The sequence below is a fragment of the Pieris brassicae genome, chromosome 10 (genome assembly GCF_905147105.1).
Source record: "Pieris brassicae chromosome 10, ilPieBrab1.1, whole genome shotgun sequence".
NCBI lineage: Eukaryota > Metazoa > Arthropoda > Insecta > Lepidoptera > Pieridae > Pieris > Pieris brassicae.
Genome location: NC_059674.1, coordinates 6,125,273 through 6,148,998, shown reverse-complemented (window position 1 = coordinate 6,148,998; position 23,726 = coordinate 6,125,273). Strand labels below are relative to the sequence as shown.

The 23,726-nt window shown below is 34.5% G+C and overlaps 1 protein-coding gene across 2 annotated transcripts in view; it reads left to right on the top strand.

Moving 5' to 3' along the window:
* Positions 1–19,171, top strand: part of LOC123715133 — a 32,188-nt gene extending 13,017 nt beyond the window's left edge. Inside the window, exons 1-9 of one of the 2 annotated variants that reach the window (XM_045669984.1) lie at positions 721–862; positions 12,336–12,931; positions 13,600–14,414; positions 14,690–14,817; positions 15,408–15,541; positions 15,834–15,966; positions 16,158–16,264; positions 17,263–17,396; positions 18,030–19,171. In XM_045669984.1, the coding sequence (XP_045525940.1) occupies positions 12,368–12,931; positions 13,600–14,414; positions 14,690–14,817; positions 15,408–15,541; positions 15,834–15,966; positions 16,158–16,264; positions 17,263–17,396; positions 18,030–18,135 (2,121 nt within the window). In that variant the 5' untranslated portion in view covers positions 721–862; positions 12,336–12,367 and the 3' untranslated portion in view covers positions 18,136–19,171. Of the gene's footprint in view, positions 1–720; positions 863–12,335; positions 12,932–13,599; positions 14,415–14,689; positions 14,818–15,407; positions 15,542–15,833; positions 15,967–16,157; positions 16,265–17,262; positions 17,397–18,029 lie in introns of those variants that run through there. The other variant, XM_045669985.1, reaches the window with a different exon arrangement.
* Positions 19,172–23,726: the final 4,555 nt, after the last annotated feature.

Here is a 23,726-nt window from a genome sequence, read left to right as displayed (position 1 = left end):
ATATATAACTGCGGGCAAACTAGAGACAGGAGGCTCTAAAATCAGGTGATACCGCCGCCCATAGACACTCACATTGCCAGAGAACTCTCAAGTGCGTTGCCAGCCTTTTAAGAATCGGTACCCTCTTGAACCTATGTCTAATTGGAGCGGAAACACTTCAGAGGGCTGCTGATTTCACAGTGGTGGAGCGCAGTAAAAGTACCTTCAACAGCTCAGGTGTGGAACGACGGATGTCCAGGTGAAGCAGGTGTAATTTCGTATTCTGCCTCGACGTCCGATGATAAAACTGATTAGGGAATCCTTGGTTACCTTCCAATTCCATTCCTCAATTGCTTAGTTAACCCTCTGCTTGTACGTCTGGGACTTTGTCTATCTTCTATAGAATTAATATTCTGCCGACTGCTTGTGGCGGAGCGTTATATGGGTCTCTACTGCATAGCCACTAAAACCCCACAGCGCCACCATCACTTGCACTAGACGAGGCGCGTAAACAGTGAGTCCGAGTACCTCATACATACAGCAAGGGTCCTTCTAGAATCGCCCCATCCGTCTTGATATCGTGCTGGAGATCGGCTCCAATGCATCTACATCTCGTTTTTAGACGCCCATGCGTCAAGTGATAGATGAAATTAAAAGCCGCGTCGTGGTTTAAGCGCTTTAAGCGGTAAATTGTACAGAATTGTTTTTTATCTACACACCATACTTACAGTACCTATCGTGAGCTCGCTCGTGTCGGACGTGTTAACGAGACATTTGAATCGAATATAAAATCCTCTTGCATTTGTGAATATTTTAGTTTTGTGGTTAATTAATGAACTATGTAAATCAGGAAAACTGTGCGTTTGGATTTTGTTTATAAATTGTGAGTAATACTCGAACTAATTAGACTAGGCTAATATTTTTGTTTATATGTTTATTATATTAATTTAAATTAATATATATTTATAAAACTGTCCCTGCATATTTTAAAGCATTTATTGTATAGTTTTTGAAGTACTGTATAAGATTATATCGCGTCTGAATACTGTAATTGTTATTTATTTACATTGTATATTTCTTCCTTTAAATTCCTATGAAAATCAGACCGAAAACAGAGAGTTTTTTCATTCAATTATCTTTACAATTTAATATTTACGGTGATGGAAACCATGGCTAGGAGACCAGCTCGAGTCATACTTTGGCCTTTCCAAAAACGACAAGTGTCAGGCATAGGATAACCCCAAATGCCCGGATATAATCCGATTAACAAATAAACAATATACACGTAAACTGTTTATTTAAAATATTTAAAATCGCTTAGTGATTCTTTGTGATAGAAATTATTATCTTTTGTATAGATAGAGCCGGCGCATGATTCATATTCGTTATAGTACTATGATGCAAGATGTTTACGATACAGTTAAGGTCATAATTAATTAGACCGCTTTCTTTCTTTTATTTTTTTATTATAAATAATTATTTATAAGGGTTTTGGTTATAAGTTTAAAATAATAGTGCCTTCAAGTAGAATTGAAATAGAGGGCTGGTGGTGGAATAACAACCTGGTGATGAATGGTGCTACTGGGAGAGTGTTCAGTTCTCGCTATACGCCTTTTGAATGTAAATTTACACCTTTCATTTATATTGACGTTCATAAGTGTAAATACACATACCAATATTATTCAATATATGATATATCATGTAGTGAAGCAGTGTAGTGCTTATCTTGAATCAATCGAGATGGGGAGGTCCTCGGGGGTTAAGATGCCCCCCCCCCCATCATACGTCTTATTCCGTCCACAATCGAAATTGCGAACATAAATGTTTTATAAGCGGTCTCAATCAGGTTTTTAAAGGAATTTTTATCGCACATTTATTCTATATTGGTAGTTCTGTCTATAGCTACACTTGCCCACGCGCAGCTCTCGTGCGAGCTTCCTCAATGACATCATTGCAATATGTGAAGCCCGTTTAGAGGTCAGAAAATGATACCGCCTGGAATATGTTTGACCTATTTTTAATTGTTGCTGTCATATTTTAAACGAATGTCTGATAACTTTTTGACTGCATTCAAACGTTGAGGTTTTTATTATTTTAAGTAGGAACGGTTTTTTGTTTATGATCCTGTCCGTCGTTAAAATCCTTATACGATTTTTTTTTATGTTTTGTCTTTCTTTACTCAAGAGGAGTCCATATCCACAGGTGTCACATTTTACAACTAACATTTAGCTAATAAGTGAATTCTAACAAGAAGAGTGTTGGCCTAATGAGAGTGCTTCAACGTGCGACTGTCATCCCTAAGGTCGTAGGTTAAATCCTGTCCTATAGGATTTTGTTATAAGTCAAACACGTAGCAAGTATGCGTTGAAATTTATTGTTTTAACTCAAAACAATTTCTCGCCGTGCGCCGTTGCCAAAATGTCTAAAATAGCATTCAAAGAATAGTATATATATATATATATATATACAGAACAGTTGGCTCTGAAAAACTGATATGTTGTCTGTTGTAAATAAATACAACTTATTTATCAATTGAAGCTGTATTTAATTCGTAAAATAATATAAAACCTAATATTGTCGTAATAGGTGAGAAAAACTTGAATTAAAAAAAGACATAGCTAAAAAAATAAGTCTCACCACACTGGGTACTAAATAAATTCTACATAACACTACTAACTACTGTTGAGAAGATGTTGACAAGACAAGAAGACACAGACTGAGAAATTGTTAAGGAATGTTAGTGAATGTATAGTTTGGAATCAATAGTGAAACTTTTGGTTCTAAGAAAGTTATTAAAGATAAAGGTGTAACTATTGAAATTGTTATTATTAGCTAATGTTATTGTTAAATTTAATGAAATGCGATTTTATTCTGAATAAATGTATGCACTGGTTGAATATTTAACAAACAATTGTGCGTGCCAAGTGGGTAAATACTAAGAAAATTAAGACATTGATGAACTATCTCGCTTCTTGGTAATTCTTTATCGTGAACGATTTTCGGACGAAATTTAATAAATTTCACATTTTAAAAACTGTGTTACATTTATTAGTGATTTTAGAATCTATTAAGTCGTGGATTCAATCCCCATAGCACCAATATCTGTCCATGTATTTAACATTCCCTCGAACGGGAATTACACGTTGTGAGGAAAACGGCTTGCCTTAGACCCAAACAGTTGACGGCGTGTGGTCCCTACTTGCCTATTAGATTGATAAATGATATAGAAATCTGAGGCCTAGACCTAAAAAGGTGTAACCTATACAAATTATATAGGACTTAAGAGTGTTATTTTTTGATATTCCAGTTATAGACGCTTGGGATTTAGTTTGTTGGTTGGGTTCTAGGCGTAATATTGATTGTATAGAATCGTGCGTTTTTATATATTTTTATTTATTCAATTAAGAAAAAGTATTCGTGTACTACTAGTGTACACACGTAAGAAGTGAAACTTCTTTATGACCATATTTTTCGAAAAATTATCTACTATATGCAACTTTACAGTTTAACAAAAGGCTTTTATTATAGTAGACATGAATACAAATAATACAATTATTTCATTTACCTTATTACTACTACGCTTCGAATCAACCGTGGTAGGGACCAGAAAAAGATGGCGCGTAACGGAAAGATGTGACGCCGATAAAAAAGCTTCACTTCAAAGATAGCTATATTAAAATGTAAATTACCCTCTAAAATGCCTTTAAATAAATGTACCTTTATTTAGGGGCACAAGTTGGCATCACTGCAAGATTTATGTTGTTCTCTCAATATCCTGCTGCTGTTGGAATCTTGGATATATCTCATTATTGTAAGGGACCGCTATTGCAAGTTACAGATCAAGGGCCCTGGAGTATGGGCATTCGCTGTATCTACACTCAATGGTCATAGTTTATTTTTAAATAAATTGAATCATCAGTACACACCATGTATGCTGTTACAGTGCTGTTTGCATAATAGAGCTGGAACGTTAGATTTTTAAGTACCGACTGTCTCTGGCTTCGCACAGGCAACCGTGACCGAGGTTTACACTTTGAAAATACCCTCTCATGAATCATTCTAGATATAGGTGACAACCGCAACAAATTCTGTACAGTAACTTGTTTTGAGTTTAGACATACGGGCCGTTCCAGTATTACGTAAGCACTATTGGAGGGGGGGGGGGTCAACAGTACTTATTTAATTTTTTGAACATATTACCCACACATTGTCCATGCTTGAAAAGGAAATGCTTTTTCGAGGATGACAACAGGAAGGGGGGGGGGGGTCACGGGGTATAAGTCAGCCTTCGAAATACTTGAACGTCCCCATATGTCGCTGATTTTTGTAGGCATTACGGAACATGCTCTACAAGTTTTCGTTCGAACGTTTTTTTACATTGCAATTCCGAGTACCACAAAAAAGTGTTTGCATTTTTCGTAAAAAAAATGGAATAAGATACAGGTATCGCTTATTCCGCATCATTAAATTTGTATCGATAGACATCCCCTACTCATCGGCAAAGACAGAGGGCGCAGGCCGAGAAAAAGCCGGCGTAAAAACTCTCATTAAGGGCCTATCTCAGCACGAATTTCTGTGTCAGTGTCACAGGGTAGACTGCGGTACGCAATGGAGAGCTGCAGTACTGAGGCGCACCGGTCCGTAATAACAATTGGTTATATAAAACATTAAATTAATATAATTTTATAATTTTTGTCTGAAACGGATTACTTGACTTGCGATAAAATGTTCGTGTAAATTTCAAAATCATGTACTATATATATTTTCGTGATAAAATTAATTCAAAGTGTCAACAATTGGCTATGATTGGATTGTTTTTCTATCGATCTATTTAAATCGTGTATCGATCTTTCAAAATGGATACATAAACTACTCAACTCCACCCATATATTTTTCCCATTATCCATACTTCAAGAAAGGATGACAAAAAATGGAAGGAAACAATGTGCTTTTTTGGAGTTTGGCGACCATATAGGCCCTTAATACATGGTCCTTACAAATAACGTGGCTGTCTATTGGTAAAGGAGATTTCGGTTCTGCACATCCATCGATTACCGTACAACCTCACAAACTTAACCTATAATAAAATAAAAGGTATGTTGTACATCGCAAATATTACTTTAGCATTTGAAAACAACTTTCCAAGACTTGATTAGTGCGTCATCGCAGGTCATCGCCCGAGCATTAAGGCAACTCAATACGTACGTTCTGTTTAACTATTCGTAATTGTTACGGATAGGTTGCTTTTTTTACAGTTTACGTATGGCTAAATTTAAATAACAATATTATACAATTAAGTGATTTAAAAAAAATCTTTGAGGATTTTTTTTAAAAAGGTCATAAGAGGTATGAAGATGAGGAGGAGAGAGCTCCTGTCTGTTAATAGTAAAAGTTACACTAAAAAGTGTTTGTACATACTTTATAAAATAATTCAGTGGCGTTACAACTCCAAATGTTGTTCTTTGATCTTATTTGTTGGTAAGTATTTACCATGGAGAGTGTTCGGATTAATACCTGGAGCGGAGTTTCATCATCGGACGTCGAGGCAGAATACGAAATTCCACCCGTATCACCTCGACGTCCGCCGTTCTGTTGTCGCGCACCACCGCTTTGTGGAACCAGCTGCCCACTGAAGTATTTCCGAACCAGTTCGACTCGGGTCCTTCAAGAAAAGAGCGTCCCAATTCTTAAAAGGCCAGCAGCGCACTCGCGCGCCCTCGCATTGAGAGTGTCCACGAGCGGCGGTATCTCAGAAGATGAGCCTCCTGCCCGTTTGCCCCGTGTTCTATAAGAGAAAAAGTAGGTGAGCTTTCAGTGCCTAACACGTCAAGACGTTGCGTTGTTGGGTCGAAGCCGGTTTCCTCGTGATACCCATTTGTGCACAACCAGGGCTCACATTGCTCCTATCGTGACGTAATAGGATAAATAAATTCTCGTTATTCATAAAATAAGATATTTTAATTGTACTCTTATAATAGTACTTTCACGTCTCTTTCTGGCAAATTGTGTTTACGACGTGATGAAAAGAGACAGGAGGACTTCACAATCAAACTGATTTATGTCCGTACGTTCCGTACGTTTTTATTTCCATAATAACTTCTAAATACGTGATGGAAGATCGAGGAATGTAATTAATTGATTTGAATCAGATATGTTATCATTAAATTATGTTATTGTTAATTTAACTAACAGTTTAGAAAGCCTTCATTCAATCTGTAAATTCCAATTGAATATCAATTAAATTTTTTGCGTCTACCTTTTCAATTTACAAATTGTTTTGTGGGGTACGTCTCCTTTCCGGTCAAACTACTTTTTACGTGTTACTCTCACTGGCTTTTACGTTTGTGAGGTTACTAAGCTACTAAATAAGACCCAAGGAATAAGTGGCTACAAGTTGTGGAAGTGGAATACAAGTTTTTTCTAATTGTAAATTACACAGAGCAAGTGATAAAAATTTAACTAAAATATTTGACGTCCAATAATTAACCTGGTAGTTCAGAATAATAATGCTTAAAAGGATTTCTATTCCTTTCGTAACTGGAATAGGCTTAATATTAATAATTTGTTTAAAAATAAAAATACAATTATAAATTTATACACAGCAAAAAAGAGAAATATGCTAAGAAATACAATAATAGTTATCTGAAGGATTTATATTTGTATTGTGGAATTTTCGTGTGGTCAAACAATATTACTTGGCACTTATGACCACGTAATAGATGTAAGTTATAAAATCCGTCTAAATAAGATAAGGAAAGGGGGGGGGGGGGGGGTGTGCTATAATTGCAAAACTTTGTTATCAAATGATAAATAAGAGGCCGGAGTATTGTGTAAGCAAATAGGTATAAATTGTAGTATATCTCCATACGTATATACTTTAACGGCCCCTAAGACTAATATCTAATTATCATTTAAAATTGTCTATGTCATCTATGTAAAATTCCAGAGGAACAAAGAGTGTCCTTTAGTCAGTCCTTTTATTTTTATTTTATCTACCCACATTAATGAGAGGTCGTGATCCCTGTCATAATGATAAACCTGCTGTTTCTATATGCGATACTTTGTCAACATCAAAGTGTTATTATATCAGTGTTTCCCAAACTTTTCTGTGTCTCGCCCCACCTTACCCTACCTAAACTTCTTATGAACGGTCGACAGCAATTATTTGCTTTTTTAAAATACACACAAATTGTCTTCTACGTTTTAAAGATTCCTACGTTTATGTACTATTTTTGAGATATTTACATAATTTTGCAGACAAGAGGGGTGAGGGGGGTAAAATGCAGTAAATCTGCTTACGTAATACATGAAAGGACCCTAACCTCATTTACTTAAAAGGTTATTTAACATAAGTGTTGAATAAGATTAATCGTTGGAGTGCTAAATCTATTTTTTAACATTTTGCCAGAGGTAAAAAAAATATATATATATATAATTTTTATAGGTACAATTATAATAAAATCCATTTATTTTGTAGAGATAAACCGAAAAAATAAAAACTACCTAGATATTTGTAATAGATTTTCTAAATAACTCAAAAGTTCCAACCAAAAACAATATTCAAGTACCAAAATTGTGTAAGCACTATATACGTACCTTAACCGTTACTTGATGTTTACAGTCCAATTCTCTGGATCCCTCTGCCGTTTTCTTGAATGTCTGGGTAGACAAGGTGTTAAAGGATGGTCCATAGTTTAAATTAAACACATGTTTCAATGAATTCCCTTAAAATATGCCAATAAAATCATAACCATACCACGAGCAGTTTCACTGTGTATTAACGCCGATCCTGTACTAAATACTGCGCTCTGATTGGTGGAGATTGTCATGTTTGAAATTAACCCTCTAGGAGTTAGCCGCGTTTGAAAGTAACTTTAAAGTTGTTTTTGGTTGGGAGGGATGATTAGTTAATGGAGAATATTTTGGCATTGATAAGTTATTTTCCCTAAAACATGGAGATTGCCGGTTTTGATATTATATGACTCACTTAAGAAGCCAATTGGTTTATCTAGAAAAATTACTGACGAATGTTGACATTAGTCGACATTGAATCTAGATTTATTACCTAATTAGTATAATTGCATTATTTACATTACAGTTGGGGATTGCCCATAATTAATTAAAGGTTTGTGTTCCCTGTATCATAATGATAAACTTGATACTGCTATCTCTTTATGCAATACTTTGTCAACACCAAAGATATATAATATATAATAGATGGTAAAATCCATGCCATCCATCCATTGTGGCATGCCTTACCTTAGGCTACCTAAACTTCCTATGATGCCTCCCCCCCCCTAATTTTATATACTTATGTATATTTTATATTTAAAAAAAATTGAATTGTTAACTTAAGAAACATAAATCACTAGGAGATTGTTAACGAAACAATAAGTACGTTTTCAAAAGATAATACAAAATAAATCAATGGCGCTATAACCTTTTAGGTCTGGGCCTCAGATTTCAACAATTTAGATCTGAGACGTATAACATACGATTAGAAGAAACAATTGAGGATCGGAATTGGATCGCTATGCATATAAAAATAGATTCAAAACTAGCCCCTCAGTGGTCGGGAAAGATTACGTCATTGCATTGACCTTCAACATAAAAGTTTAATTAAACGATAAGGAAAATGAGTTCAAATTGGGACGGATAAATAGCTCTAATACATCCAATTTTCGATAACTCTATGGCGATCTATTTATGGTAAATTTGGTTTTCCATTAACTCAAAATACTTGTTTCCATAATTAAAAATCAAAACCAAAAGGTCGATTTTGGGTTTCCTGCTCTCATATAAATTCGTCTTTGGGTTTCTGATGTTGGTAAAATGATCTATTAAACTGGAAACCCAAAAACGGTTACGGTGAACCTTGGATTACATGTATGAGAAGCAACATGAATAAATTTGTTTTGTTTGAAGCACCTTCAAAAGATACTAATCGTATCCAAGGACCTAAGGTCGAGATTTCGATAACTCCCGTATGTCGAAATCCTATACATTTGTCGTTTCGTTCCTGGTTGTTTATTTCAGAGTCAAAGTCAAGTCATCATTTATTCATATAGGTAACACAGTGTACACTTATGAACGTCAAAGTTTACAGTGTAAACTCCATGTTCCTCCTCCTTCCTTCCTCCAACTTCCCTAGATTTAACGACGAACTCCCTAAAAATATAACATTTAATAAACAAGGTACACAATATCGCTTCCGTGAATTCACTCTGCTTACATATAAAGATGTTGATAGTGTCGGAGACATTCTGTAGACGCAACATCTTTAACGGCGATCTGTGCAACATACCGGTTCTGGAATCGCAAATAACTGGCCTTCAAATCCCCTAGGTACAAAAAAACGAGTTCTTGAAGAACACTTTGGTTACTCCCCCAAATAATGTATATAACTATGATACATTTTTATGATAATAATTTCGCTATACGCAGTTTCTTGTGCCTGATACTCGTTGATTTTTGTTAGGTACTTAGATGAAGTTCCGTCTTTGCGAATCAAATATTCGAATTTATAGTTTTTCTGAGACAACTTATTCAGAGTATTTATACTCATGCATCTTTACATCGCCTAATTTGTGTGTCTTAGGAAATAAATAAAAATAGTCTTTATTCGGGTACCATAATAAGTGTTGCATTAAGTTTATGTTATTATATTTAATATTAGTACACGACCTTCCTCCAAATTCTTCCACTTGTTTTTTTTATCTTCGTTACTTTTTTATATAACCCTTAATAATAATTAAGCGTTGTTTATTTCGATATTATCAAGTTTCATATAAAACTTTGTTAGTAGTAAATTGTTAGTCGCCAATGGATTCGAAGCCCTTTGGGCGAAGGCCTCCTCCAACCCTTTCCAGTCTCCATTCTGGTCTTTTCCAATAGCCTGAAAGTCTTTTCCTGCTATCGATATCGAGCGATCAATTTATGCCCTTCTAGAAAAACAATGAAGCTACAATTAATTCTCAGTAGGATTGACAAATTTCGACCTAAGACATTTATGTGTTCTCCATTGTCTCTTTAACGTTACTTGTGCAGAACAGTGGTCAAATTTACATATCATCCAACCCCCCCAACCCTCTCAAGTTGATAATATGCTAACACTGATAAAACCTATTGATCCTTATTGCCTATGAACTGGTGTGACGCATAATATATTAATGCAGAAGTAGCGGAGTCATTACAACTCAACAGTTTTTCATGGCTATTTTCCTGTATAGAATAACTGTTTATCGTAACGAAATTGTATCGATTTGATTAACGTGTTGAAAATATTTATAGGATTAAGTAATGCATAATGATCCCGTTATATATCCTGCAAAGCTTCGAGAAATTCAACAATAGTTCTGGTGGAGTTGCTGAAAACCTTGCACGTTGTATACTTTGGGTTTTTTGAAGCCACTTTAAACTGACTTACCTTTTGAGTTGTAAACAAATGTGTAATTCCAGTTAAATTTATGCTCTTAGTAATCGTTTACATAAACAAAAACAAGCTTGAACTTAGAGGGTGACGATAAAATACTTGAAACGCCGTTGCTGCCATTGAAAACCTATCCAAACTTTTCAGCGTCGCAAACTGTTTTGACGTTGTTAATTATAATATCAGAACAGTACTGAAACATCTAATCTCTCTTTAATCGGCAGCTCAGGTCTGAGCGTTTGGAGCGGACTATCTGTTTCCACCGGTTTCGGTCCAGCGTGTCTCTAGAGTACATGTGCGGTGGAACGGGCAATAAATCGCCCAATAAATAATAATAGTATCGTCCCGTTTTACAACACACTTAAGATCAATGTTTACCTCCAATACATAGGATTAGCGTTCATCGTTTCGTCAATTCGTATACGGTAATGTGGTTCGACGCATAAACATTACTATTTGAATAACATTCGAATGTTTGTTTCCTAATACGCCTTTAGCTGCACCTGTCTTCCATACAAATGCTGTTCATATATAATTCGTATAATCTCTGACGTATTTAGCTTATCTAAATCTGATACATTTCGTAATATAAAATTATTAACATTGTAATAGATAATAGGTATCTACACTACTTTTAATATCTTATCATTTATGATTTTCGACAAGGTGAAAAAAAATACTAAAGATAATTCAGGGCATATCTATAATTTTCCATACCTTAATCAAACTATGGACGGTGTCACCTATGCCAATTGAAGGAAACAATGATTTTAACTTTGTCCGTTCTCGGTACTAATTAGATATCATTACGCTTGAACGTCTGATAATAATAGGTCTTAGTTGCGAGATGAATAATGTCTGGACTTGCCTTGAATGTATACTAAGACAACGACAATACTCCAGTTCGTAAGATCAATAATTCAAGAGTCAAACATGCCATTCACCGATAATAGTGATTGAGACTCGAATTACCTGCGATGATATTCATAATGCAATGTTAGCCTAGCGGCTTCAGCGTGAGACTATCATCAACGTAGGTTCGATCCTCGGCTGTGCACCAATGGACTTTCTTTCTATGTGCGCATTTAACATTCGCTCGAACAGTGCAGGAAAATATCGTGAGGAAACCGGCTTGCCTTAGACCCGAAAAGTCGACGACGTGCGTCAGGCACTAAAGGCTGATCACCTACTTGCTACCTATTAGATTCACAAATGATCATGAAACAGATACAGAAATCTGAGGCCCAGACCGAAAAAGGCGTTATTGATTGATTTATTTTCATTCATAATATTATTCAAGATACCAGTTATAATTTTTGTCAAACTTATGGGCTAAATACTCGCCCAGGCTTCCCATTTCCCCAGGCCTTTGCCTTTAAAAATTGAATCTTATTCCTGCTATTGTATATTGCTTAATCTTAAAAGCGATTAAAACCCTTATTTTTGCATTTGCAAATGATCTCAGATTCTATTATGTAATTATTAACTTCTTAGGGAGGATTACATTTGCCTGTCATTTAATTGATATAACTTACGCACAATGGACCTATTGAGCGTCTAAGTGCGGAAACAGAGTCCACACATACATACAATTGATATAACTTCATGGTATTTTGGTATGGACATTCGTCCATATATGTCATTTCGGTAGTTTATCTCGGAAAAGGGATATATTTTCAACTATCCAGGTTAGATAATGGATCAATAAAGTGACGTAGACTTTTTTGACAATAAACTAACGTTTACAGATCATGTATCAATTTTCCTTAAGTTTTTTTTTACTCTTTGTGTTTGCCTATCTGTTATAAGTGCTTATAACATTAAATCTTTTTATTTTTCTTTATGTACTAATGTATCAGAGTGCCGAGCGTTAGCAAGATTTTTAAACAAAAAAATGCAAAAAAATATATGTAACGTTTGTTTTCAGACTAAATGGAACGATAGTGCCTTCAAATAAATATGGGTAGCGCTAAACACGCTACAGTAAATAGTCAAATGGCGTCACCAAAGAAATCGATCAAGGATATATTGAAAAAGCCATTCCAAGCGCTCTTCAAAAAAGATAAACATAAAGAGAAAAGGGAAGTAAATGCTGAAGACACACATAAAGTAGAACCGATCAAAGTTGTCCCAGTTAGTGAACTACTAGAGGACATTAAAAACCTTAAAATAAAGCAAGAGGAAGAAGACGAATTCAGTAATTTCACATACAAAATAATAGATGATAAGCGGAAAAATTCAGAAGTCTCCGAAGCAAGTTTTCAAAAAGAAAGAAATGACTCGCAGCTCTCTGAAGACAGTTTCAATAACTTTAAATTGAACGAGGGGGGGCGGTTGAAAATCGACTCGCAGACGTCAGAAGACAGTGGCTTCTCGGAGAAGAATGAGACAGTGGATTCGGAGGATGACATCTGTGAGGGTAGGAAGAAAAAGAAGCAGTTAGTGTTGATATCGAGGGGACCGATCAGGAACCAGTTCTTAACGCCGTCACATCCATATTCGCGGGAATCTGAATGCAGACAGGTAAAAAATACATTCAATTTTCTCTTCTTAGCGCTGATAATGACTTCCCTGTGTCAAACATTTTGGAGACATAGTTCTCGCTACGTCATCCTAAGTGTCTGTTGGAAAATAATGTTTTGACATTGTTTAACTAATTGCGGCTTAAAGGTTGCTAAAAAATTACGCAGAATTTAAATAGTAGATTACGTTTTAGCCCATTGTTCTCAATCAATCGTTTGAAAATTTATTATACCATACAAATTTAATAAAACCGTTATTAATTAATCGGCAGTTACTTACGCTTTCACTTAGAAAGACTTTTTAGCCACGATCGATTACTTGCCCTTGTACAATCAAATAACGTGTCGTTATTACTGCGAATTGTAGCAGTTTCTATAGAAACGTTATATTTTCCCAATGCATCAAAACTGAATCTAATTGTTAACTAAAATCTGTTACATAGTTTTATGTATTTCATTGAAAGGCCGGCAACAAACTTCCGAGCCTTCTGGCAATGTAAGTGTTCCTGGTGTCTCCTGCCAGTTGGCTTCAGGTGCCATTAAAATATTAAAAAGTTGAAATTGCAACTGATCAAATTTATAAAAAAGGCGTGGTATATTATAAATCGAAACTTAGCCAATTGTAAACTTTCCATCGCGTTTAAATTATTAACAGATTGATAATTTCAGATCCACCAAGTGAACAAACAAACTTTCTCTGGTGGACAAGTTATTGTGAACGAAAACACGCGGACAGACAACACATATTTAAGCAAAGTTATAGAATTAGTTGACACAAATGTCAGAGATTATAATAATGAAGATCTATCCACCTTTCTTGACCTAGCAGACGAATTCGTCAATGAAAATACAAATGAGAATATCTTAGCTGAATTTTTCAACCAAGCCGCCTTACCAAGGATAGTGGAGCCACCTAAGGATACCCTTATTGGCGGGTTCAGCTTTCAAAATGAAAACCCAATGCAAATGTCAAGCACTAACACGTTAACAGAGTACGACACGCTCGAATTATTCCCCGAATGCCTCCAAAACCCCGAATTTGACACTTTGAATGTATTCCCCACGCCTCCGCGCTCAGAAAACGTCCCAAGCCCCATCTCGGACTCAACAGTCTTTTACACAAACCATTCGGATTATTCATTATCACCCCAAACGCAAACGTCATCGCCAATGTACAATAGTGACTATGAGAAGTGTCAAGACATACCATCGCTAGAAGACTATCCAAGCTGGGTTATAGACGAAGTACCTGAAACCACAGAAAATAAAACGCGGGAACGTATACCGAGCACGTCCATGACGATGAAACAATACAAAGACATGCAAAAGGAGATCGCGAACGAATTTTCGAAAATGGAATGCTGTCAATCAAAGCGGAAACCGTGCAAGGAAATATTCGAGGCGCACATGTCAAAATTGAAAATGGAACACAGGAAGATGCTATGCCAAAAAGTTGCCAGTTTAGATTTGAAAACTGCTTATGGGTAAGTCCAACTGTTTAATATTCTTGTAGTGGACAGTAATTTAATGTTCTGAGACACATTGTTACCTGTTTTGCATCAACGTTTATTTTTATTCCGAGCTGTTTTTTTTTTAACTCCAAGCCCAATATACGATTTACACTAATAAAGGCCACTAGAGCATTTGGGCCAGCCAGTGGTTAGACTGTTCGAGATCCTTTAGGTTAAAAAAAGTCCTTCATCCACAAGCGTAACCCTAATCAAGCCGATGCTGATAATAAACAATATAATTTTTTCAGTGTCCTTCAGCACATCCTGGCGAGTTTATCTAATGGCAACACTGAGGAAAGTCTGCAGCTGGCGCTTTTTAGTCTTATCTGTGAAAAAGTGCTAGCACTGCAGCTGGAATTGTTTGTCCAGGACTTCGGTATGTTTTCTTAGATTCTATTAATTTCTAAGGATCTTGTTCTGTTTATATACAAATAAAGTTCTGAAATGTTCTCGTTGCGTTTATCGCTGAAGTGACGTACATGAATGCATAATTATTACTGCTAATCAATGTTTAGTATCGTATCTCTGCGATATTCTGTTCATAAACCTGGGTACAATTAGAGTGAAATTCTGTATATTTTTAAAGCGTTTCTAGTACTCGTTCTCTATACGCGCGTGTTCGTAAATACGTCATTGCTGGGACGCAATAAGGTGCTATTTTTAGTATCTAAGGATTTCTCTCAAATGAAGTCAGATCTCTAAGTTTTTACAAAGAAGCTTCAAGATAATGCATCTCTAGCCAGTACGCGTACGTGTTCGTTCTCCATCCGCGCGTGATTTTTACGTTATTTCTGTTATTTAAGGATTTCTATACTTTCCCAAATCATGACAAGACGACGCGTGTCTAGCCAGTACGCGTACGTGTTCGTTCTCTATACGTGCGTGTTTGTAAAGACGTCATTGCTAGAACGCAACGAGACGCCGTTTATAACTGTCTTTTCTTCTATAGTTATTATTTTTTCTCAGGTTTAAACCTCTTGAAATTGGCAGTACTTCGATGCCCGAAGCGACCGCTTCTAACACGATATCTGGTTCAGTGCATTCGGACAGTTATCAAAACTGATACAAACAAACAGACACATGACTGTATCTTTACTGAGGTGAATACGTGTAACTTGTTTTTGATGTTTTTTTTAATGTAACAGGACAGACGGCCAGGTGTCTCACCTGATAAGTCATACCGCCGCCCATATTGCCAGAGGGCAAGTGCGATGCTTCAAGGGGTACCTGCCACCTGGTTCCTCATAGTGGTGGCGGCAAATACTGCTTTAAAATGATCAGTTGTACGACGGACGGTGATACGAGTGGATTTTCGTATTATGCCTTGATGTCCGATGATGAAGATTGATAAGAAATATGATGTATTGTGTGACACAGCAATTTTTTTTGTAGGTGGACGCACTTCGCGATAACCTCGTGATCGCCTGCGCACGCGGCGGTGATGAATACTCGAACGCGCTCTATGAGCTTGTGAAGCCAAGTGGCTGCCCTTCCCTGTTTAGCTTACACCACGCTAATGCCAATGGTATGTAAAAAATTACTAAATTTTGATAAATTTTTGCATAGATAACATGATTTAATTCCTTCATCTAATAATCCTGTAAATACTTGTCAGCTCCACCACCTCCACCAAAACACCGACCACCTCGGTCACATGGAGCAAATTGTAATTGCAAATTAATGGCGAAAAATGTAAAGTGTTTTTTATTCCTTCAGGTCAGAACGCGTTGCACGTGGCCTGTATGACTCATTCTGCGCAAACGCCGCGGTATCACACAGTACATGTATTATTAGAACACGCACACATAGACTTATGGAGGAAGGTGAGTTTCCATAAGGACCTTGATTTGAGAACTGTACACGGAACTAGTCCTTTATCCGTTTTCATCACAGGTTAATTGCGATGTAACTGAAAGAGACGAAAGAGAGCAATGGACATGGTTTTAAAAATCTAAAACATTTATTAGTGACTACTAAACCTATACAAATTGTAATTTTTACTGGCTGTAAAAAATCAAATTATCCGTTCCTAACTTCAAGATCCCGCCAAAAGCTTTTCTAGACAAGATGGCGTCGCATCAGTCCCTATGACGTACATTGATGGTAAACACGTAAACAAATTGCAAGTTTTTTAATTGTCATGCTTAAATTACATATTATATTGCGATCAAAAATAATCTCCGACGAAATTAAACTCCAATACAGTATTAGGATTAGATAGGAGAAGCATGCTACGTCAACGTTTTGTGTCACGTGATCAGTATTTTTAATCATATTTTTTGACAATGATTTATATTACTCTATAACGCTAAATTTTTCAACCCAATCAGACGGTTTATCCTGTATAAAGATAATAATTATGTCTATTTGAAATGGGCTAATTGGTTCCCTCTAAGTAGGAACTAAAATATTTTATAAAGAATAAATGTTTGAATTTGGAATGTGGATATTGTTAATGTTCCAAACCAAAGAGATCGATTGCTAATATTGTATGGAGACGTTACTGGCTGTCCAAAGCCCGCGCCCGGACCAAAAAAAAATCAAAAGAAAAAGTCGCGAAACGCCATTTTTTATTTTTGTTTATTGATTTATATTCAAAAATGATGTCTACATCAAGTGATAAGGAAACGTTGTTCTGCTTTATAAGTGTTTATTTTCTCATGATATGATAAAAATTACTCAAAACATACTTTGAAGCCTTTAAAAAATTATTCTTGCCTTACTTCCTTCGGAAACTATCCAATATTGGCATGTTTTATATACATATAAGAGACTAATAACGATATATTTTTGATTGGTTTTTTACGTTCGTTTTTTACAGGACGTGAAAGGTGGCGAGACAGCGCTCCATCTAGCGGTGAATTCCGCAAACTGTGACCTGAAGTTAATAATGATACTCTTCAAACACATCGACAGAAAACAATGGTACGACCTTGCGCATGCGCCGAATCTAAGGTAAGATATACTTTACTTACAACTCGGGTACAAAAAGTTTATAGAACAAGTACAACACAGTTTGATATATATTTATGATGAGTTTATTTACTTATCAGTGACATTGCACAATATACAAAGCCGAAACTGATTACATTGTTAATACTAAACAGAAAACATAAGTCATATTAATGACTCATAAACATATTGTACATTAAATAATAAATAAAAAAGAAAACTGCAGTAAATATTAAATAAACCACAATTAACATTTTAAGAAATTCGTTCTTTATTTAAAAATTGATTGACCATGACTAATAACTAGGAGTCATATAGGTCTTGAGCCAATTTTAGTATTTGATAATTTATCTCTAGGTATTTATCAGCCTTTTGACGCATGACAAGCCGATTTTTGGGTCAAATACTTGGTTTTTATTGACAGTACGAATTATATTAAAAATATGATACAACGCCGACGCTAACGACCTCACAGGAAGACTCAAGTAGAATAGAAAGTGTCAAAACATATTAGAGTTTGACATACGGGAGTCTAGCCTATTATATTCTACAATGTCAAAATATGAATGACCATAGTCACGATTTTACCCAAATCCCTTGACTCCTTCTAAGAATCTAAGTTTACTTTTTTTTCAGTTCGATATCTCCTCTGGAATACGCCCGATCTGCGAGCAAATCGAAATCGGAAAACTTTCCGATTGAAGTATTAGAATTTCTCAAGAAGTGCCGGAAAAATCAATAAAAAATTCAATCGATATTTGTTTTGTTATTTAATATGATGACGGTTTTGGCTTCCGCCATTTTGTATATAGATTAATGAAACTTTCAAATTGTGACATTGACAGTTTGAAGGTATAAATACTTTTTGATGATACTTTAATTAATTTTATTAAAATGGAGGGATATATAGTCTCACTATTTTAACGTATATAACCATTATATATCAAAATGAATTTTCTTCCTATATGTCATACACGAATAACTAAACCAGTTCAATTATTCTTTATACAGAATATTATATTTTTGTTAAAATTCGTCCCCCAATGGTATTTTCGTATACTCGGAGTTATCCTCCTAATAAGCTATACTAGGATTAGTAGCGTCAAGAATGTAAATAAATAAAATAAATATAGTCAAGAATGTAATAATATATTAGCTTATAATCTTAGATGATATCCCTTATTCATAAAATCTTTTTTAAGTACGCAACTGTCTCTTTTTCTCATAGCGTAAACACAATGTGACAGAAAGAGATGAAAGTACTGAGTTTGACTAAACGGATTCAGTATTTATGAATAAATTACATACGCCATGACAAGTTACACGTTAAGCAAAAAAGTTTTTAGTTAATAATGTCGGTAAGTTGTTTTATTAAATGTATATTTTGTTCTTGTAAATATGATTTAAGATATAATTTAAAAAAGATAACAAAAAACTTTTTGTTATTTTATATTATTATACTTTAAAAAATGTCGCCTTAAAGTTGATTTAAACACTAGTATGATAAGGATTACTTTACTTATAATTGATATACAAAATATGTATACTAAAGACAATAGCAATCCTTGTCTTTGGTAAGTTTGGTGAGGAGTTTAATGAATAATACTTTTTATCGAATTGTATATATTTTATAAAAAAATCTTAAGATCTCTCGACACATATATTTTTCGTATTTATGGATTCTTTAAAATGTACAAATTGCACTCAAAATGCCTTAAGACTCGTAAGAGTTAAAATGTTATATTTTTATTAATAAACCTTTATGAAAATCTCGTGGATTTTTTTGTTTTATTTATTGTGACATGATACATAACAAAAACAATATTAGAAATGAAACAACATAGACACACAAATATACCAGCAAACTTCTTGAGCATTAAACAAGGGAGTGGGTGAAAAGCGCGGTGTATAAACGTCAACTTATTTACGAATCACGCGATCGACACGTCCCTCTTCCGCCATCGCCCCCCTCCCAGTGATACCTCAAAATCGCTTCTGCGCAGGTAAGGACATTTGTTCAAGATGTTTGCCGGTATCTATACTTGGAATACATTTAATAAAGTGTAAATCCAGATTCAAGATAACAATGGAAATATAACAAAAGTAATTAGCGGTTTCATCAACTGCCTAGTCTCGCTACTTAACAGGGCCGTTCAACTGGCGACCTGAATGATATTCAGCTATTTTGTCAAACAGCTGGGCTTATCGACTGATCGATGATGTTAGAAGACTTGCCTTAGATTCTGTTCATTTCTATTTAGTTCCACTTTCTGCCACCTGTCAAACTGTCAATATAGCATCGGCAAACAACTGATTTGAGGATATTTTCCCAAGTTATATAAAAGTAAGTACCCAAGTTTTATAAAAGTATGTAAGCGTAAGTATTCTAATAAATTACATTTTAAATATATTAAGTAAATAATTCCTTATGTCAGATATTTCAGGTTTTTTTTTATTGCTGTCTTATAGTCCTACGAATGGTCTAAGCATTAGCCAGCCAGTTTATTTAATATTTAATTAAATATATATAATACTGAAATATCACTTAAGAAGCGGCGCTTTTAAGTAAAGAGGCTAGTCTGTTCGCTGAACGGCTAATTAAACTAGTTGGCTGCGACATATACAACAAAAACTTATAAGGGAAGACTACATTAGCTTCTAGCCGCTTGGTTTGCTCTGCAAGGCGAGACAATACTTCACTCCGAACCACCACCTGCTATATCATAAAAACACATAACTTAAAGAATTATTAAAATTACAAAGAGTTATATAATGTTATTGTTTGGCTTTTTTACAAACAAATAAAAATGGAAATCCTATCTTAATACGTTAACTAACGCCATCTTTGCCTAGCGTCAGCTTATCTGACACATCGTGTTTACCAAAAAGTATTATTACTTTCATCATTGGAATCGCTTACGAAAAATGAATGTTACAGAGTACGGCCATATATGTTGAGCCAGTGGTTTATTATAGTGTAAGCAACAGCAAGCTTATGCGAGCGCATGGACCTTTCATATGACCTCTAATCCGAGTTAAGCTGGCAACACAAAAACATTGTAAGCAACTCAAGTTTCTGCCTACATCCCTATTACAGCGCAATTGGTGTACATTAATAACATTGTTTCCTTACAATATTGTAAGTAATTATGTCATAAGTAATACAAAATGAATGAATCTGTATAAACTTAACCCCAATGGATTTATATACGGCGCTCATGCACAGATAGTTTGATTTCTGAAAAATATATTTGTTAAAATGAGTATTCAGTATTCATAACGCAACATCACCTGCATCATGAGCATACCCCTCATACACACCTTTACGTTTTTTCACCATTAAACAACACAGCCGAATTAGGTATTTTGTGAAATCTCGATAACTCGAATGTCAAGGGAACGGCAAAAAAATCGAGTTAACGAGTTTTTGTCTTAACAAGAACTTCTGAGATATGATTTAACTGCGGAAATTTCGACTTAGAATCGGAATTTGGATCTTTAGAGTCGAATTTGAATAATAATTCAACTTAAGTTTTGTAGTATATATTTTTTACATATTAATGAAGTAAACTGTATACTAAAAAACGGTTTTTTCATTTGATATAAACCATTTGAAGATTGTTTATCAATTATTTTTTCAAGCTCAAACAATGAACCGAATACATGATCCTCGATATCATCTTGCCTGTTATCCTAATTGCATGCAATACATTAATAGATAAAGCTGACTGTTGTTCCATATCTGTTATCAGTTTCCTAACAACTTCCTTTCTGTAAGCGGATTTGAAGATTTTATTATTCCTTGATTGGATTGGCTGTTGTATTGGGTGGAAAAAAATGTAACTTTCACGGCTATTAATAGGCGGAATTATGTTGTCAGCTGGACCGTTGTCAATGAAAATTACTTTTCATCTTTCGTTTGTCCTTAATCATAGTGACTTTAATGAGCCATCCTTTGAATATTTCAGCTGTCATTCGGGCTTTCTTGTTAGCATCATAGTGGTAGAAATTTACACCCAGATAAACAACAAGGTTTTCTAGGTTAATAACTAATGGTTGAGGTTTTACAGAGCCATGACATTTTTCACAGCTCGTTCACAGCTGTGTTACTTAGAAAGTTTTAGGAATGTTTTCATTAATTGCAGCTGTACCTCACAATAAGAAACCCCGATCCCGAACATTCATTTTGGATTTTATTACTATTATTTCGGAGAATTCCAAGTAAGACGTCATTATATTTTGGTAACATTCGGAGACTCCTTTTTGAAATTCGCGTTATAGTATATTAGTTTATGCAACTGTCATATAATAGAGGGAATTAAAACATATTAAAACACTAATAAAAGATAAGATTACACGAGTATTTTAATACCTAATTATATGCAGTTGCATACACTACTTTATTTAATCTCATGGCTATAGGTAGCTACATTAAATAAAATACAATATAAAACAAACATATTATTTATTACAATAATTATTCACATTTTGAATATTGCAATTATCAAAACTAAACCTGAATAACAGGCTGGGAGGCGCTATAAGAGCTAGTCGTTGTCGCGGTTGACAATGGTAAGTTTATATTGATTTCATGTTTATTATTTTTTATGGAATTGAGTATCGAATTGGATATTAAGATTTTGTTAGTTATAGAATCGTCTATGTAGCGTTCTGCAGCTGTTGTTGACTTCCACCCTCCGTGACGCTTCAGTGCTGTTATGTCTCCGCCAGCATCGATTAGTAAGGTCACAGAAGTTCTGCGGAAGCAATATCCCGTGTACTGAGTTTGGAAGATTAAGATAACTGGCTATCGTTTTACCCAACATTCCAAAATTATGAATACCAATTCTTTGTTGAGTGCATTTCCTAGAAATGTAATTCATACAGAAGGAAGGATTGCTACATGAATTTGGTCGCAGTTCATTGTATTGTTTACATAATTGATAATATTTTCCCGGTATGGTAAAAGATCGGTCTATTTTGTTTTTAGTGTTCCAAATTTTAACTAAAATTGATGATTCGAAAACTTCGAAGTCTTTGAATATAATGTTGTATAATTCCTGTTTGCGGCAGGCACCCATTATTCCAAATATTAGTTCAATCTGTAACAATATTATAAGTACTTGAGTAATATGAAGCCAGTAAATATCTATGTATAAAGCCATTGCTTAGTGAGATGGCGTTTAGTAACTAATATATTCTATTTAATCTATCTAATACATCAATACTTCTTACCTTCGTTGAAATATATAATTTATCGGGCGCTTCATTTATAAATTTATTTAAGTGTTCAGCTGAAAATGTCTTGGCTTTCTTTCCTTTATATCCTTGTGATTTAGGTTTCAAATTTGATACAAGTTTTGAATATTTGGTAATATTTCGTTGTAAATACTCAGTGTACTTTTAATCATATAATATTTGGACCATAAGGACGAACACTTAAAGTTATCCGATAACTCTTGAAAGTAGGCTAACAAAACGTTTTCGGAAAATGAGTTAGCCTTTTTGTCAATTTTCCAAGTAATAAAGTCTTGATAACATTCGTGATTTTCGTAGCTGTTTCTAGAATGTTAGGTGGAGTTAAATTTTCATCAGTATAGTCGGTGTTGTTACTTGCTTGACATTTTTGCTACTAAAGTTTTATCCAACAAAATATTACTTAAATTCGTATGTACGAAATAGAAAAAGTCTGTTATTGGTCTATTGGCTCGGAGCCAGCGCGTTGCTCTTTACAGATGTGTACTTAAATTGAATTGAAACCTCCTTGGTCGGGACACATTTTTCTTTAATAATTAAAAAAATTGTTATATTAGGAGAATAATGCTTTAATTTTCTAATCTTATTTAAGAAGTATGTAAATACAATATGCCAATAAAAGTCTGTATTTCATAATTAGAATATTACCGAATGATATTATATAAATAACATTTTGTACGAGTTAGTCTAAATAATTCGAGATATGATGTATTTTATCGATTAGGTTCAAGTTATCTTAATAAAACTTATTAAATATTTTTTAGTTTTTTTGTAATTGTAAATGTTTTATAAACTTTCAATAAACTTTTGTAAATGTTTTATCCTCTTTGTATATATTATGTATTCCATGTTTGGATATTTTTTTTCTACGAAATATGAATTATTGTTTCATATACATTGACTAAATACATTTTTTTTAATCCTTGCCAAATCCACGCGGGGGAAGAAATGAAAGAAAAAATAAGGTCGCAATTTCTTTATTCTTCTAATTCGAGTTCCACAAAATATGTACAACAAAACATTCATACAAATTCAATTACCTTCAAATAAAATTCTAAAAACAAATTTGATTCAAAT